This window comes from Gordionus sp. m RMFG-2023, chromosome 4 (assembly GCF_954871325.1).
Source record: "Gordionus sp. m RMFG-2023 chromosome 4, tfGorSpeb1-WG-v2, whole genome shotgun sequence".
Classification (NCBI taxonomy): domain Eukaryota; kingdom Metazoa; phylum Nematomorpha; class Gordioida; order Chordodea; family Parachordodidae; genus Gordionus; species Gordionus sp. m RMFG-2023.
This window is the reverse complement of record NC_088778.1, coordinates 27,758,303-27,777,570: the sequence shown is the minus strand read 5'-3', so window position 1 is coordinate 27,777,570 and position 19,268 is coordinate 27,758,303. Positions and strand designations below refer to the sequence as shown.

Genomic DNA, 19,268 nt, shown 5'->3' with positions numbered 1-19,268 from the left:
ATTTTGAGTAATTATAAAGATTAATTTCTATATTTAAATAAATTCGGGCAGGGCTTAAAAAATTAGAACCGATGCAGATCACTAATGTAAATTATGACCCAAGTATAGGTTCATATCCTAATCAAATATCCTTTCTAACATTGGGTTTCCATTTAAAAAATACATAAAAATATGGTAACATTTGGAATTTTAGTTTTTTTTTATTTGACTGAATTCTAAAATGATGTCAAAATAATTATGAAGTTATAAAATAAAATTCATCAAAATCTTGATTGACATAAAAAAAAATTTACAATAGTTATGTTGACCAATTATTAGAATAAAAATGCATAATATATGAAAATTATTTAAAAAAAATTTGTGCCGGCCATGCACTACCGATAGGAAAATCGGCGACGCGATGTCGTGATTTTAATAAACGGTGGCTTTTTGGCGTGCACCACCGATAGGAAAATCGGCGACGCGATGTCGTGATTTTAATAAACGGTGGCTTTTTCGGCGTGACCAAAGGGGCACAGGTAATAGAAATTTGATTCAAAATTTTCGTTGAATTACTCGATGATATCCAAATTTTACTGTATATAATTCTTAACTACGTTTTAGAAAACTTTAATATTTTGTATGGACCGTAATCTATAAAATACTACGTAGTAAAACCTCTAACTTCTTTGCTGAAAGGAACGGGTTCGTCCCAATCGTCCTCGGTTATACTTTGACGTTCGAGATATTTGAGCAAATTTCTGCGATTGAGTGGCCCGGTCGGGCTTTTCTTGGTGAGAGTTCGGCACCTATCCGAAGGCGGTAACATGGGATCCTGTCAAGTGTATTAGATTTTGAAAAAAAAAATTAACCATTTTTGCCGATATTATTGTTGACCCAAGAGTCCAGTTTATTTACTTTTAAGAAAAAATGAGCTTAAATTATTATTTTAACAAAATTTTAAAACATTTTTTTGAAAGTTAAATAAAAAAAATTAAAATACGACCCGGCCCAGCCCTAAACGTGGGCCGGGTTTATGGCCGGGCCTGCAAGTCTCTGATATAAAAGTATACATCATGAATTTAGATAATAATCGGGACAGAGATTATGATGGAGTTAAAATAGGGGAGCGTGTCACATCCCAAAAATTAGAGATTGATTGATGATAAAATGAAAATAAACATGAATGTCCACCAAATTTTAAACAATTAAACCACAGGAGATATAGGCAAGAATGTGATGCTGTAAGGAATTTTTTTTATACCAAATCAAATTATTTAAAATAATCACTAGGATTCATGATTCTAAACCAAGTTTATTATTCGAAAAAAAAAATTTGTTTCAGTTTGAATTCACACAAAATATGCACTATGGATTTGGTTCAAGATTCTGAATAAAACTATGAAAAATAATTATTATAAATTTTATGAATATTTTACTTAAACCTTGAGTCATACACTGAACGTAAAAAAATAACCCATGATTTTTAAATGGGTTACTAAAAAAATTTTTTTTTGATATTTTGACCTATTTTTCCCAGTAGCTTTCCAATTTTAATGCTAAATTATGGATTTGCAAAGTTTTGTGTAATTTTTTTATTGAATAAAATTTAAGAAATAAATAAAAAATTTTGTAGCCGAAAGAACATTTGAACTCATATATAAAAATATTTCTAAATATATTAAAATTCAAAAACAAGTTTATAGTACTACATAAGGTATTAATTTGATTTCTTCATTAAATATTTTTTTTTAATATTACATTTTCTCCATATATATTAAAAAAAAAAGAAGTAGGCGTCTTAATGCTAAAGTAATTGATATATATTCAAAATTTTAATGCATTCTATTTTTAATAATTAAAATGAGGTTTTAGAATGTATATGTATTTTATATCTTTATTAGGGACACTCTATATGATCATTTGTAACTGGTTCATGGTTAAGTCAAATTTTTTTAAACCAATCCACCAATTAGATCTAAGACAAAATCCATGGTAGATAATAATGCTCAAACTAGACAAATTCTGTCGTAGTTTATTTTTTATTTTTAAAATAATGTTTGTATTTTGCAAATTGCTATAAAGCCTTCTAATTACATTTAAAAGTTGCAATTTTAAGATGTACAAATTTGAGATTTGCAAGTGGCTAAATTTTCAGACCCTGTTGCTTTCTTAAATCAAGAAGATATATAATGGAAAAATAACCATTAATGATGAAGATTACAGTTTGATGTATAAAGCAATAAACACAAAAGTAGTAAAAAAATCGTTTAATGCTGTAAAGTAACGCCAGTGAAAGTAACTTTGTTACCTTTTTTTTGTGAAAAAGGAACGCCATTCGTTATTTAATTGTATCTTTAAAAAAAATATTTTTTTTTAAATTTTATAAATAATTAAAGTCGAATTTTTAATACAGAACAACCACCAAAATTCTATTTTTATATTATTCCTTTTTGCTGTTGAATTTTATAGTCAAGAATCAAGATTGTTATTCTAATTAATATTGAATCAATCAAGATATGTGATTTTCAATATATAATAATACCTAGACCTAGATTGACGATGAATTCATTAAGTGTAGATCAATGAAAACAGCTGGGGGACGCTTGATTACCCATACCAATATTAAAAATTTTAAATGAGTAACCAATCTATTCCTATGTCTGTCGCGAACTTTATTAAAGAATTGCCTGATCATCGAGATAATAAGGAAGCAAGTTATCAATTTAATAGTAATTTTTAACATGAGAATAATTACTATATGGGTTACCAAAATGGCGAGTTCCGCTGATTTGCATTCAACGACGCTTTCGAATGCATATGAGTGCATCGCCAGTCTAGGTATTATTATGTGTCATTGGTGAATTTATAGTAAATATTAAAATTTATTTTATAAATAATTATGAAAATAATTTATGAAACATTTAATACATAAATAAAGAAAATTAAGGAATGCCCTAATTCAAATATTTCAACATAAATGCCCACCAGCTCAAATCTAAATAAATTAAGTTAAATATATGAATTCAAAGACAAGAAAAAATTTAAAGATCAATGAAATTTCTTGTCAAGACGATGTGATTAAGTTTTTTTGAAAATAATAATCACTCTTTATATATTTTTAAAAAATGGGCGAAATAAAAATTTTCATTCATTTAAATATAATACAACCCTCCCACCCTCAGCTCAGCGCCAGTTTCGCATGTTTAGCATGGTGAGGGCTATCTTGAGCATTCATTGCTCGTTCTATACTGATCAAAATTTTGAAAATCAATTGTAAAAAATAAATTTAAAAAAATAATTACAAAAAAGTACTTATCTTATTGTATATAATTTTATTATTATCTCTATAAAAAATTTAAAAAAATATTGAATAGCAATTAACATGTTCCTTTTTTACAAGGTAACGAGTAACAGTAATGCGTTCCTTTTCTCAACGTATTGAGTGACGCGAGTTCCTTTGTTGAGGTTAACCCTTACAGCACTAGTTTTTATGAATGAATGATCATAGTAACAGGTCATTTAATCATACAATTATAATAAAATATATTTTAACAAAATTAGGTTTTAGAATAATTTTATTCTATTCTCTATTAAGCATGCCATGCACCTCTACTTTTTGCTAGCCCATAAAAAATTTTCCCGGCCTGGCCCAAAAAATTTTCAGATAATATCCAGCCCATGGGCCAGCTTAGTAATAAGCAATGCACTCTATAGTACAAATTAGAAGTTGAAACAGCCCAGCCCTAGATTTTTGGGCCAGGCTGGACAAATTGTGTAAAATATTTTCAGAGATCGGATAGAAATTTCGAAAATATTTAATAAGGCTAATATTTAGGCTAATTTAGGTTGTTTTTCTTTAATAATCATTATTAAACTATCAACTTGTATAAAATACAGAGGCTGGGTTGAACAAACTGATAAGAAGAATTTACACAGACAAGTTTGTACAAAGCTTTGCCAATCTCTAATACAAATATTAAACATTTAATTCATTCATATTGCATATACCACCTTAAAAATGATAAACCTAGTATTAGCATATGAGAAAAGGATATCAGAAAGAATGTGATCACAAGATGGATTTTTTTTAAAATAAATATACAGTCCTAGTGTTTCCTTAAATAAAAAGTTCAAGTGATGCCCCTGTGAGGTGCCATTAATATATCAACATTTCAATGCATAAATTATGTATTAGTCAGGGATAAAAAAAAATCAAGTTTTAGTTAAATTTTGTAAATAGGCCTGATATAAATATCAAGAGTAATGTTAAGAATTAAAGACATGTTCTTATAATAAGGCTGGTCCTAATTTTACATCAGTTAGAAAAAAATTATGAATTCTCAACTTTTATTCATATTTATAAATTACAATGATATAATTTAGTATTATAGATACATAAAATATAAAAGAATGGGTGATAAATGGATCAGAATTTTAAAGCAATACATATGGTTTTGACTTCATTGGGGAAGTTGGGCTCTTGCCCCCATTGAAATATTGTAAAAAATAGATCATATTGACCCATGACTATTTTAAACATTAAATTTTCTTTAAAAAATTTAGTCCCATATAAATTTTTATGTCACCTTCATTGCTAGATAATATCTTGCCAAATTAATTATGTTAATTTAAAACTTATTACCAATAATAAAGATATAAAAATAAGTAGGGATTTAAACAAATATAATAAGCATTTTAAGCAATATGTATATTTTGGTTCATTAATAAATATTAATTGGTATTAGCAAATTACATCAGGATCTACATCATTTGCCAGCTCATCAATTTCATTCTCATTAAGTTGCATAAGCAAATCTTCAGCATCCATATTAGCAAACTCTGAAGTATCATGACCTTGTAATCTTGTGGTGGTCATTTTTGTTCGAGTTTCACTATTGATTTTAATTGTGTAAAAAAATTATAAGAAGCCATAGAAAAAATGTTTCGTTTATGTTTATGGAAATGACTAAAAAGGAATTAAAATAAAATACATCAGGAATTGCAAACAAAAAAATAAATAATTTCTTAAAATTTTATATGAATGGAACAAAATAGTAAAAATATCACATGTTTTTATTGTCAGAAGAAGGATGCCATTTTTTAACAGATGACTACTAGCAACAAAAGTGTTAAATATATTTTTAAAATTTTCTCTTAATTTATTTAATGATCTATATTTGTATTTAAAAAATAATAAATGCGCATCATATTGGAAGTTAAATAAAAAATAATAATTAAAATTATATAGATAAGGTATATAGATACATACATCTACGATATGGTCTAATATTTAATGCATAATATAACAAGGTCTTTTTGAATACATAATTATCAATAAATTGTAAAAAAATTATAAACTTACTCAGGAGGCCATCTCAATGGAAAAGTCCTTTTTCGAATCATATTAGTATATATTTAACTGTAAATTAACCCATTTCGATATTTTATAATACAAGTTTATTTAACAAATTCTAAAAAATAACCTAATGCCAAAATCAAATTTTCTATGACTTCATTTTATGAAAAAAGAATATTATTGAATGGCAAAAATAGAGACAAAAATAATATAATGATTGTCATATGTTTTATATTTATTTAAAAAATTTATATCAGTATATCAATTGATAAGAAATAATGATCCCCTCATGCAATTAATTTCATTTATTTTTAAGTCTTGGCTTTCTATGTTAATTCTATGATTTGAAAAACTATTTATTTTTTTAACATATTTTTATCGAATTTTTTACTATATAGTATAAACTCCTCCGTCTTTTTTCTCCATTTTAGCCAAAAATTCTTTAGGCAGTTTACCAGGATTACTAATTCGCCTTTTGGTGATTTCTTGAATAATCGTTTTTTTCTCACCGGGTTTATCTCCATCTATAATCAATTCTTGTCTCACAGTTTCTCCTTCTTTTTCGGGTAAAATTTTTTTCCTATATACATATATATATATATATGTCAATAATTAAAAAAATTTATCAGACCACAATCAAACCCTAACCATATTTATTATCTATCAGATATTAATTTATTTTTAAGATGTCCAAGATTTATTATATAAAAATGGTAATTAAGCATATAGTTTACAAAGAAAGAGTTCGCATTTTATGTTTATTTCGTTTTTGATAGAAACTCTTAAATAAAATTTATCAGGCGGTATCTATAAAAAGTGAAAATTTTAAAGACCTTAGAAATTGCGCAACTTAAGTAAAAATTTTCATTGTTCTTTTTAATATACTATATTATTTTAAAAAATAATTATGAAACAGCTGCATTTTTTTTTCTTACAATTAAATAATTTTTTGTTGTTTGGTGCCATTTCAGAGAATTTTATTCGGGTGCATAAAAAGAAATAACTTTCTCAGAAGCAATTTCTTTTTCATTAAAATATTTTAAGATAAAACTTAAAACTTAGGATTTATTCAAAATTTTATTCGTTGAAATTTCTTACATTATCACGTAGATCTTTTATTAATAGATTTTTGCTTGATATATTAAAATTAACTCGAATTATCTAATACAAAGAGCCAAAAACATAGAATCTGGTTGATAACCATTTAATACGTAAAAAAGAAGGAACCAGCCACAATGTTTCAAAACCAAAAGTTGTTAATTTTAAAGAAACACGGGTTAAATTATGAAAATCCCAGAACAATGAATATTATAATCAGTAAGAAAGGCAGAGGCGTAATAGACTCCCCGCAGTATGGGAGGGCCCAAGCCAAATTGAAAAGATTTTGTATTTTTGTCTAAGGGGGTGGGGGGGGGAACTAAAATTTTTCCATCTGAGAGAAGAAAAATATTTTAAAAATAACATTTCATAATTTCTTTGGAGATTAGTTGGAAAGGGTTAAATTTAAAAAATTTATTCAACTTCGATGAGTTAGAATCTATACTAGTTGAAGAGATATTATTGTTAATCTTTTTTCAATTTTATGATTCTTAGATTATAAAATATTGAATGTTCAAAATATTAGTAGCAAATAAATTTACGTTTTTCCGGATGCTATTGAATCTTCTAACAACTTTTCGGCCTTTTCTAATTCAGTAAAATCTTCCTTCGATAAATCTTCGCCCGATTCGTTACCATCGATGAGATCATCCATAATGATTCGTTTTTGCTACAAAATTATATTTATAGAGCAGAGCAATCATTAAAATTTTAAACTTGCTGAAAATCTCCCAAATTGGGCAATTTCCTAGTTTTTTTCTTTCCGGAAATCTGTGAGAATATTGTTTCTTCGGCAGCTTTCGATAATTTTTCATCTTTCGGTGTTTTTTGAATTTGGGGTGGTGATATAAAAACTTTGTGATCACCTTTCTGAATTTGGGTTGGTGACCTGGAAATTTTATGATCGGTTTTTTGAATTTGGGATGGTGATCTGAAAATTTTGTGATCACCTTTCTGAATTTGGGTTGGTGACCTGGAAATTTTATGATCGGTTTTTTGAATTTGAGAAGGTGAACTGGGAATTCTTTGGTCGATTGAGCGGTTAATATCACCATTTTTTATGCGCCTCTCGCCGAATTGTACGCTTGTATCAAATATTTCTGTCTGGCCTTTACTAAAAAGAAAATAGAAAAAAGATATCGAAATATTTAGAGTAAAATGTAGTGTAAGTTAAACAACTCCATTTGAGCCAATTTTTAAATAAGCTTAAGGCAATATTTTATCCAGAAAAATATTAAATTCTGTGATTTTGCTTATAGGTGGCATAATGATTTGGAATTAGCAGAATCTCGAGGTTTAGGCAATATTTTTCTGGCGAAAATATTGAGTTAGCCGTTTTCAAAAATAGGTTCGAAATCGAGCCGTTTAAAAAAACTAATTAAATGACTAATTAACATAATTAATAAGTTTTTATCTAACCATTTTGTAATTTAACGTTCGCAGTTATAAAACAAGCCCGCATACCCTGTTTTTATAGAAAAATGAAGAAGATGTGGTATATCAAATCAATCGACCATATTATAAAATAAGTGGCGAGTTATAAGTTATCAAAAAAAATTTTTGACGGATAAAAACATTCTTTTAAATAATTATCGTTAGAATTTTATAAAATGTTTTATTATTCCAGCGTAACATATTTATTTATTGGGGGATGTGGTGGTGGGGGGAAGGCTAAGAATTAAAGTGGTGCTCATAAAAAAAAATTTTTAAATTAAATATTACAATTCATTCCAATTTTATATATTTTATCTTCTATAAATATTGGACAATTTTTTCACCCATTAGCATTTCTCATATCAATTTTATAAATAAACTTAGTGGGTAGGTCTTAAAAAAAGTATTTTAACGGTGCTAATTTCAATAATCTTGGAAGTTTCTCAGCAGTAGGCATCTTTTTGCTGTTCCTTTCTGACTACAAAGTGATAGCTTTAATCTTCATAGATTAGGGATTGATTATCACTCAGTGGCACATGTCTAATAAAGTGGCATCTTAGAAAACCTAAATAATAAATGTTCATTCGACACCATTGTTGTCATCAAGGGCCTCTAAGAAGGGAAGGGGGAATAAATTTTATTGTCATGAGAGAATAGAATAATTACTGAATTATAATTCTAATATAAAGATTTCGGGTTTGAAATCGAAAACATTCTGGAGCTCTCTCGGGATAAATCTAGAAATCAGAAACCTGTAACTCTAATAAATGGTTTCACAATAGTTGAAATATTTTAAATATATATATTTATTTTTTTTTAAAATTTATAATTAAATTTTTTTCAAAAAAAATTTCATTGCTTTTAAGAGTTTTCGGAAAAGAGAAACTAGAAATCTGGAAGCCTTAAAAATCCCGTTTTATCTAAAAATTGGGGCAAGAAACTTCCTTTAAAAATTTGTAGGAACCCCATTTTTTTGGCCAAGTTTCAAATGAATTCAGAGTTTCATTTGGAATCTTTGAAATATCGCTTTTATAGAGCATATTCCATAATAAATTTTTAAAGATTAGATTTTTGTCATAATTGTATTTCCAAGCATGTGTATAGAACCTATTAGTGATCTACATCGGGCTTTAACTTTTCTAGTTTGGACGGGCCCGAATTTTTTTTAAAAAAATTTGTCATGTCCACCCGGCTGGACCCGAATTTATTTAAATATAGAGAAAAAAAATAGTATTTTTTTTTAATTATAAAAATAATATTCTACAAATAAAAAAAATATTGACACCTTTGTTTCTTTTTATAATGCACACAAATTGAGCGATTACGTTTTGCCGTAATTTTTTAATAAAAAAAACGTAACGCATCGCATCCCTTGTTTAAATTGAGGTCGCCTTTTTTATTAATATGGTCGATTCAAAATTTTAAATAATTTCTAAATAAAGAGGATTTGTCTTTGAAAATTATATTATAGTCTGCCTTCTTATTTCTTTAATTCCTAAATATTCTTTTTTAGGATATAGGGGAGGCTGGGGTTAGTCGAACCAATTTTTACAAAATTGGCTATAGCTCTTGTTGTTTCATAGATAATATAAAAAAATAATATATGATTTGATACCTAAAACTATACTCTATAAAGGTTCCTTATAAAAAATCTTAGGAATATAATCATTTTTTTTAAATTTTATTTTTTTGTCAAAGTAAAAATTTTGTTCAACAAGCCCCAATAGCGGGGTGAGGCAAACCACTTCAAGGGGCTTCCTAAACCATTGGTTTTTTTAGGCCATAATAAATTGAAATGCATTTTTATTTATTAATAATGATATGTATAGAATAATTTTATTGTTTTATTGTTCAAAATATCATAATAAATACTTATAAATTGAAGCTACTTTATATAAAAATTGAAACTTAATTTTGGCTAATTTAATAAACGTTTTGGACATAAAATAATATGAATTTTAAGGAGAGATTAAGATTTATTAATTGCCATAATTGACGGCAAACCCCGCTAGCTCTAAATTGACAAATCATGATTGAAATAATATCTAGATTTGATAAATAGTCATAAAACTTACCCAAATTATAGAAGAATGTTTAAACTTTGTAATAATATTTAATTGATTATATATTTTAATAAAAAATAAAATTCTTTCATGTAAAAATCTTTTGAAAATTTCATCAAAATTTTATTTCTTAAATAAATTTTTTAGTAATTAATTATTTAAAAATATATTTTGTCCATAGATGTATGCTAATGGAAACTATATTAGGATAAAATTTTAACCTTCTGGTGTATTTAATTTTAAAATGAAATTAAGTGGTTTGCCAAGCCCCGGGGTTTACCTAACCCCAGTCTCCCCTAAGCAAGTTATTTATATTACATTTTATATATATTACATTGCGAAGAATAAAAAAAGTAATGAAAAAGCAAGTCTATTTGCGTTTTTTAAAATGATTGTTTAACGTCAAACGGTAATTTTACCAATTTGAACGAGGCCATTTGAAATGTATTATTTGCGCTTGCAACACGGCGTTTGAAACACTCAATTTGTGCGCACTATTATATCTACTTATTTCAGAAAAGTGAATGATATTATATTTAAAAATTTAAGTCCAGCCCGACCAGTATTTTTTATTTTTTTAAACCCGGCTCGTGAAGGTCTCTAAGAACTTATACTTTACGAATTTCTAACAATTTTATCGTTGAAATTTGGAATCAATTTTAATCAGGGGGGGGGGGGATCAAATCGAACCCCAAAATTAACCGTTATCATTTTTGGAACCAAAACTTAATCGTTATAAGAAAATCTAAAAAAGGAAGGATACAATAAATTCGTTTAAAAAATAATGCATACGAAATAGTTAAACCCGTTTCAAATAGGGAATTATATAGAATCAATTTCATTTCAATTCGTTTGTAAAAAAACAGTGCCGACTGTGTTTCAATAGCCTGATTTTTTAACCCAAACACCTTCATCCATTCATTGTTTGTTTTTAAAATTATTTCTTCTGAATAGCCCACCCAATGTTTTTATTTGTTCAATTCATTGGAGTTTATTTCTTTATTTAATTTTAAAGTTTTTTTTTTACTTAAAGCACTTATAAACCTATGCTATCAAAAATAAAAAAATAATAATTTTTAATAAATATAATAATCCATTCGGCTTACTTAGCCGAAAAAAAAATGTTTCAAATTCACCCGCCCATTGCCCGCCTGTTCAAATTTTTTAACGCACCTATTGCAGATCTCTAGTTTGTTAAATTAAGTTACCGATTAATTTTTAAAAGCCCAAAAATGTATTAACACCAAATAAACTAAGACATGATCTCGGAAATCGGAAAGAACCGGAATTGGGTTGAAACATTTATATATATATACTTAATAGTTCGACACCCTAATTTCATTTTATAAATATTTTTAATAAAATTAACCCAAAATCTTGTGACAAATTTGTCTATCATTGCTTAGGTTAGTTACTATACATATGTCAAAGCCAATGCTGAAATACAATTTCTGGCATAATCAAGTATCTTTTCATTTACCTTTCTTCCCACCCTACCCCTTTCTTTAATTATTTACTTGCTCCTCTTTCGTCCTATTCCTTTTAAAATTATTTCTTTTTGATTCAATAACTTCAACAACTAGAGCCCTGTAAAATGGTTCAATATTCCAGCCTGAATTCGAGCTTAGGCCTAAATAACCTTTAAAAAAAATAAGACCGAACCGGGGCTTAAAAAAATGTTTAAAATTCTTTAAAAATAAATAAATAGAAAATACTGTTTTTTTTTTGTAAAATGATAATTAATTTATCAGGAAATAATGAGATAGCAATTATGGTGATCTTACTTTTATCTATAAAACTAAAAAAATTTGGGACAGACAAAGCAATATTCAGGCTTAAATAAAAATTCCGGCCGGACCTAAAAATTATGGACCCCGAGCTCAAGCTTGAAATGAAAATTGACTCTAACTCATAAGATTAGGCAGTATTTTCCTAAGGGTATGGTTCTCTAACACCAACCAGAATTAGAATCGATTACGCAAGGAGATACCATTAGAGGGTACACTACATAATCTTTAATTCGGGCCTCCGCTTCATTCCATTAGAAGGTATTGGAATGGGACGGAACTTTTGGGTAACCCAAGTTTTTTGAACGTCATAGGCAGTATAAAAGAAATTTAAAAACTATTAACACACCTTTTTTTAAAAAAAATTGGTTTATAATGAATAATTGTATTCAATTTTTGGGAGGGAAAGGGAGTTGGGACTGCAGGGTAATTAGCTTAAAATTTATATTTCACAAAAGCTGGCAAATATGCCAAGTTTCCCCGCTTGACTAAGCTCATTATCGGAGTTTAACATCAACGCGCATGGGGGGGGGGGGGGCGAGTCTCCTTATTAATCATGTCAGAGACTTTGTTGGGATGACTTCGTGTTATCATATGCTAGGAGATATCTAGTAAGATTTTACTGATATAGGGTTCTTAGAAAAAAAAGAGTTAGTACGTTCAAAAGGTTACCCGCCATTTTTTTTAAATATTTTTCATTAAAAAAAAGGAGAGAAACGCGGAAATATAAATACCAGAGACCTAAAGACGTACCATTTACACGACCCGACCCGGATTTTTTTTAAAAAAATTTCAGCGCCCGGGTATATTTTAAAAATACGACCCCCACTCGTTTCTCATAAATATAATCAAAAAATAAAATATATAAGTCCTGTGTGCTTGGCGAGAGATCTGCCCGGTATCTTAGTGAAACTGTATTCGATACGTTTTTGTCTAAGATGCATAATCACCCAAATGCTTCTGACATGATTTATAAGACCGGTGAAGGACCCTCGTTACTTCCTCAAATACAGCACTTACTCGCCGAATTATGTGTCCTTCTCTTAGTCTTTATCTTTCTTTCTTAATTTTTTTAAATAATTTATCAAAAAAATAATTATTTTACTTTAATTTGCCAATTTTCTCTTTCATAGCGATATAGAAAGATATTTATTTTTTTTTAAATAAAAGAATAAATATGGATGGTATTTTAATAAATTCGTGGTTAATTTTTGGGAAATTATTAATTAAAAATATAAACCTTTAATTGAAAACCAAAAAATAAAATTTTTATTAAATAAAAGAATCATCTATATTCATCGGATAATAGGAATTTTCCCTGAATTGAGAGAACGACGACTTTCATAGAAAACATTATTAGATTGGATAAAAGTGTATTTTTTAAAAAAAATGATATTATTATTAAATTATTGGAACAAAATTATTGTTTATTCTTCTTTTTTTAAAAAAAAAATACTTATTTATTTAATCAATATTATAAAATCATTATAAATATGATAGATGATAATTTATAAATTTTTTTAATATTTTTAATAAATTATTTTTGTTTTTTATAAGAAGAATAATTAGTTTACAGTTATTGATAATCATTTAATTAAATATTAGTTTTTAAAAAAAATTTTCTTTTTTACACGATATAAATCAATTAATTTTTTTAAATTCACAATTAAAATGGTTTTAATTTATGTAAAATTAAAATATTTATTCGTGTGATCATCATATGCTCCTCTTTACAAACAACAATAAACAAAAAATGTAACAAAAAATTATTCTTTATTCCTTTTTCCCTTTGCATATCGGATTTATATTTTTTCAATCTTCTTTCTACACTGTTTTCAAACGCATTTATCTTTACATAAATTGTGGTAATTAGACCACATTATAATTTAATTTGTTAAAGATAAGAAAAACGTGTCATTGCCAATAATAATAAACTTTTTACTTATTCATTATTATAATTCTGTTACTATTATTTATTTACCCATTATTCTAGGCTAGGAAAGAAAGAAAAGGAAGGAATGAAGTGAAAGCAATTAACAATTAAGGTGCATTTGCTCAAATTATTAGTTATTCACTCACCTCACCCGTTATCTAAAAATATAGCTTAGTTCATCCAATATTCAATCGGGAGAAGAAGGAAAACTGAGTTTATGATGATTCCCATTTTTTGATTTTTTTCTAATTTTATAAAATAAAATATGAGAATGGGGCTTCAAGACATCGACAAAAATTATGAGGAATAGGATTATTGATTTGTTAACTTAAAAATCTTAGGAATAACCGTTTATAATTTTGTGTAAAATTTCTTTCTTTCTTTCAGTTGTTTATTCTCAAGTCTTTCACTGTTATTAAACGAGAGAGTTTTTTATATATTATCTTGCTTCAAAATCAACCCTGTAGTCATCGTCGGCCATCAAACTTGAATTCCAAATTTGTTTCTTATGACTTATAAAAAATAAATAACAATAACCCGAAAAAAAATATTGTCCTCCAAATAAACTTTTGCCTTTTCCCCCTCCTCCTTAATTAAAGCTTCCTGGAGAAGGGCCTAAGGTTAATCTACTTTTGAGAAACCTCAACATATTTTGTTAATGATTATTTATTAATAAACTTGGTTCATCAATTTAGAGGTGGGATTAAGTCCGGCCCCTTGGAGATTTTTGTATGAGCCGCGCTGGAACAATTGTGCAAACTATTTTTATGGGGCAGTTGGGGATGGGCTAGCTCGCGCTACCCCTGGCTTCGATTACTAAAGTTTAACGCAAAGAATTGATTTCTCGAGTAATAAATCCTCCCACATCGATTTATTTTTATTTCACGTTTTGAGAGTTTTGATTAAGGTTATACTAATAGTAGTATATATATATACTAATAGAATGGCGATGCATTCATTAAATGACGCCAATTTGTGGTTTGTGTCTCGTTAAATGACATTAATGTGCAATCATATAAAAGTCAATCTAATTAGTAGACGCGCACCACAAAATGGGGCTACAGCTGACTCTCATGTATGAACACTTTAAACCGAATCGCTAATCTAGTAATAAATATACACCATTGGATGATTATACAGAAGATTCACAATTTAAACATAGTATCAGCGATGATGGTTAAAGAAAGTCGTTGATCATTCCCTAAATAATTGCTTACTTATATAATTTACCATAATTTGCAGAGCGACGCGACATTGCGCTATTTTCGCGGTTTTTATGGTTCCTATAAAAAGAAAGCCTGTGTTTTTTATTTGGTTTCTTTTTACATTCTTCAAATTGCATAATAGGATTTTTACATTTAAAACAAAAAAAAAACCTTTATAATTTTACTCTTTTTTTAAAAAAAAAATCTTATTTCTTAAATTCCATTGAAAAGATGCTATTTAAGAATTCGAGATAATAAATTAATTTTGAAATTGAAGGAATGAGTTAGCCGTAACAATCAAGTGAAAGGAGAAGAATGAAAAATAAAAAGAACAATTACCATTTAAATAGTGTTGTTAAATGCCACAATTTGAGCCGATTTTTAAAAACGGCCAACTTCAATATTTTATCCAGAAATATTTTACTCAAGCCGAAATATTTTTGCTCATAAATGGCACAAAGGTTTGAACATCTATTAGCTAAATTTCGACTTTTAGGCAATATTTTTCAGTAGCCGTTTTTAAAAAATAGGCTCAAATGGAACTGTTTTGCAACACTACAATTAAAAATATTAAATAATTTGGATTTCTTTTCAAATAATAACTTGCCACTTAATAAGAACCCCTAGATGCAATATTCTAGAGAATATTCAGTCTTATGATGATTACTGGGCCTAGATTTATATTCAGACATTTTAATTCAAATGGATATTCTGGATATCCGGAAATCGTTTACAAACACGGTTTTGTAAAGTAATCATTACAACCAAGTCGTGATCAATTAACCAAATACGAATTGCTACTAACTACATGAATATTTATATTATAAAATCATTGAGCAAAAACAAACATTTTCAAATTCTCTCTCTTTTTTTTATAATAAATTTTTTTTTTACTAAAAGCCACTTAAACTTTCAAAATAAAAAATTATTATTATTATTATTATAAAAGAGTTTGTGGATAAATTATTTTTACCAAAATCAAAAGCCGCTTTTACTTTACGAGCAATACAAAAAAAGATCGGTAATTTTTTAGTTAAATAAAAAAAGGTTAACATTTTATGTTTTGTCATTATTATTTTGATTTTAAGTGTCATTCATAATATTTATTTAACACTTTCAGTTCACTGTCAAGGTTGCCAGATGTCACGACCTGGTAGTGATTCTCAAGATTTCGTACCAAAATTTTTTGAAATCCCTCAAGTTATTCTCTCACCCTATCCGACAAAATTTTTTTTTCTTTCTTGGAATAGGGTCGGGCCTTAAAACAAACGTATTGTCAAAGTGTGAGCGCCAATATATGACTTAAAATTGAATTTAAAAAATTCATTTTTAAAATTTTTGCAAAATACATTGAACATTATCTTTAAAATGCCTGATACATCGTTATCACCATCATCTGAAAATGAAATGATGTATCATTCTATTCCGACGTGCGACTAATGTAGGAGTTCAAAGAGAATAACTAATTTGTGGCTCTGATGCACTTTTGAGTTCTAGTCCCATGAGATTGCCGGAATATAAAGATTATATAAATCATAACATGGACATTTTGATATTCTAAAATAAATACACAGACAATATTTATAACCATAAGGAGTTCATTGATCCACAATTAATTAATTTATTAGTCTATCATACTAATAGAGCCGCATAAGAACGTGGCGATCGATAAGTTAATTATTTTATATAAATTTATTTACTTAGCTTATTTAAATATATTATGTATATAGGAACATTACGCATCACTTAATAGAAAGAAAGTTAGAAAGAAAGAAAGAAAGAAAGAAAGAAAGAAAGAAAGAAAGAAAGAAAGAAAGAAAGAAAGAAAGAAAGAAAGAAAGAAAGAAAGAAAGAAAGAAAGAAAGAAAGAAAGAAAGAAAGAAAGAAAGAAAGAAAGAAAGAAAGAAAGAAAGAAAGAAAGAAAGAAAGAAAGAAAGAAAGAAAGAAAGAATTTTCAAGATATATGAGATATTCTTCTAATTCGGCGAAATAGAAATCTGGTCAATAATAAAAGTGACTTCCCCAATAGCAATTCATGAATAGCCTCAAAATATGTATAGTGTGGACTGTTTCAACAACTTAATGAGCGTGAAATATAGCAATAAACCGCGGATCCAAAAAATTGTGGATCAACATATTTTATTTCTTCGTTGATGCTTTTTAAAATCTACCGGAACCGATACAAATTATAAAAGGGTTATTGAAAATCACCGATACATTTTTGATATACATTGTTTATAATTATGAAATACATCTATATTAAACTAGATATTTGCGAATAAATTATTATTTAATTTTAGCGATAAAACATTTTCAAAGTTGCTATCAGGGAAGAATCTGCTCCTCAGTAAGAACATTTTTTAGTGACACTGAATAAAAGAGTTCAACTAGTTGGCCGCGTCAATGTTCGAGTGATTTTTGAAACATATTTAGACTTAGCCTAGACTATTCAACCATTTAACTATGACACCTTCTTCTGGTTTATTTTATTATATATATTACTTGTTATTTATATATATTTTTTAGGTACAAATAAAACAAACGTGGTAAATCATAATAGCCTCTTCATTTTCAGGTCGTTAGAGGAAGCAATATAGACGGCATAACAGACAGCTGTTCCGAGGTTGACACGGTTGTTGTAATAAGGAATGGTCGTGTTGTAATGAATCATTGTTAATATTAGGAAAATTATAAAAATGGATAAAACTTTACTCCTTGTGCTAAGAAAATTATCAAGGTTTTGTTTTATATTAAATTATTTACATGAAATAATTTTTAATTTATCTAATTGATAAATATATAATAGCTCAGATTTTAATTTATTTAAATCAAATTACTAAACTAAATATAAAAGTTGTTATAATTTATGGGAAAATTAAATTATTTTTTATTAATATTTTCATAATCTTTGTATTTTAAATAATAGAGAATAAACCGTTGTAAGATAGATAATAAGATAAAATAAGAAATAATTTGGATTAAATAATTTAATTTAATAAATAATTTAAATATTTTTTTTATTATGCAAAAATCAATCCACTCATTCAAGCTAAATATCGGAAAATATCCTTTTTCGATACCGATACATGTAGATCATACATCGAAATGTCAAATCATAGACCACTGTGCGTTTTATTAATATTTTTATTTATGTCTAATAAAACTTTAAGAGTTTGTCCTGGTTCGACTTATTACTAAAGAACCGTTTATTTAGCCAACTATATAGCTTCGGCTAAAGAGGAAAAAAAATAACAAAACAAAAGCTATATAGGCCAAATACTTAGCCCCATTTCAGTTCTTTAGCCTAAGTATCAAAAATAAGTATAACCAGGACTCAGCCTATAAAAACCTATACTAAAATATTGTAAGCGGGTTGCTAATCTATGAGTATGGTGGCGATAAATTTATGTTCCACGAACTACAGCAGTCTCTAAACATCAAGTCCGTTCTGAAATGGAAATGCATTACAGGTGATGGGCTCCTTTGTCTTAATAAAAATTCAGATTGTTTTTTTTATTATATTTTCCAAACTAAATCATAGTGGTACAACGTGTGTACCACTTCATTCTCCGTGGATCCAATTTTTTATATATACGAAAGAAAATAAATATTTTAAATATCCTGTATATTGGAACCATATTACTTGCAAAATAAAGCCGTGATTATAAGGCTCCAAAAAAAAAACTTCATACATGAACTTTTTTAGTAGCATAGGCGTCCTTCTTTGAGAAAATTGTTACAAATGATATACTCCCATAAGAATTCAAATATCATTTTGATTTAACTCAGCGGCGTTCTAGCGACCTATTTTGAAAGATAATGCACTTTTTTTAAAAAAAGTTATCGTCTCTGAAAATGAACATTACATTGACTTAAAAGGGAATATATCAAAATTCAAAAATATATTTAATAGTGGAGGGGGGGGGAGGGGAGGTGTTTATAACTCTTAAGCATAAGACTTTGATTGATCAAAAGTGGAATTAGAACTAGTGCTGATAAATGGCTCTAATAGACTCCAAAACAAGTTTATAGCCAAGAAATATCGGCTCAGTTCGCGTCTTAAGTATTAGATGATTTTACAACCTTAGTTAGATAGAACATTATAATAAACAAGCGATAAAATTTATGTTTGTTTATAAATAATAACAACGTTCTCCTGCTTAATAACATTTTAAATTTCTGTTTCCTTGAGAAAAACTTTATATATAAGTGGATTAAAACGAGACCTCATATTCGATTAATTTGACAAATATATTATATATATTATATTATTCGATTATTTGTTTTAATTTTTATAAAAATGAAACCTTTTTATATCAACAAACATTAAAAATTTTTTTAGGGTTTTAACATTAAAATTAGATTGAAATTTGACACTAATAGATAAGAGTGTTTTATTTTGTTATTTTC

The 19,268-nt window shown here is 27.4% G+C and overlaps 1 protein-coding gene and 1 long non-coding RNA gene across 4 annotated transcripts in view; one reads left to right on the top strand and one right to left on the bottom strand.

The window, feature by feature from the left end:
- LOC135929078 (uncharacterized) overlaps nt 1-19,268 on the bottom strand; it is a 64,797-nt gene that overhangs the window by 6,800 nt on the left and 38,729 nt on the right. For 2 of the 3 annotated variants that reach the window (XM_065465568.1, XM_065465570.1), the window contains 5 exons: nt 7,154-7,550; nt 6,979-7,106; nt 5,730-5,918; nt 4,736-4,874; nt 658-814 (listed from right to left, as the gene is read on the bottom strand). In XM_065465568.1, coding sequence (XP_065321640.1) covers nt 658-814; nt 4,736-4,874; nt 5,730-5,918; nt 6,979-7,106; nt 7,154-7,550 — 1,010 coding nt within the window. The remainder of the gene's footprint in view (nt 1-657; nt 815-4,735; nt 4,875-5,729; nt 5,919-6,978; nt 7,107-7,153; nt 7,551-19,268) is intronic. The other variant, XM_065465569.1, reaches the window with a different exon arrangement.
- On the top strand, nt 5,675-17,339 carry LOC135929079 (uncharacterized). The gene is made up of 2 exons (XR_010572479.1): nt 5,675-5,904; nt 17,159-17,339. It is a non-coding gene; the product is annotated as an uncharacterized LOC135929079 (long non-coding RNA).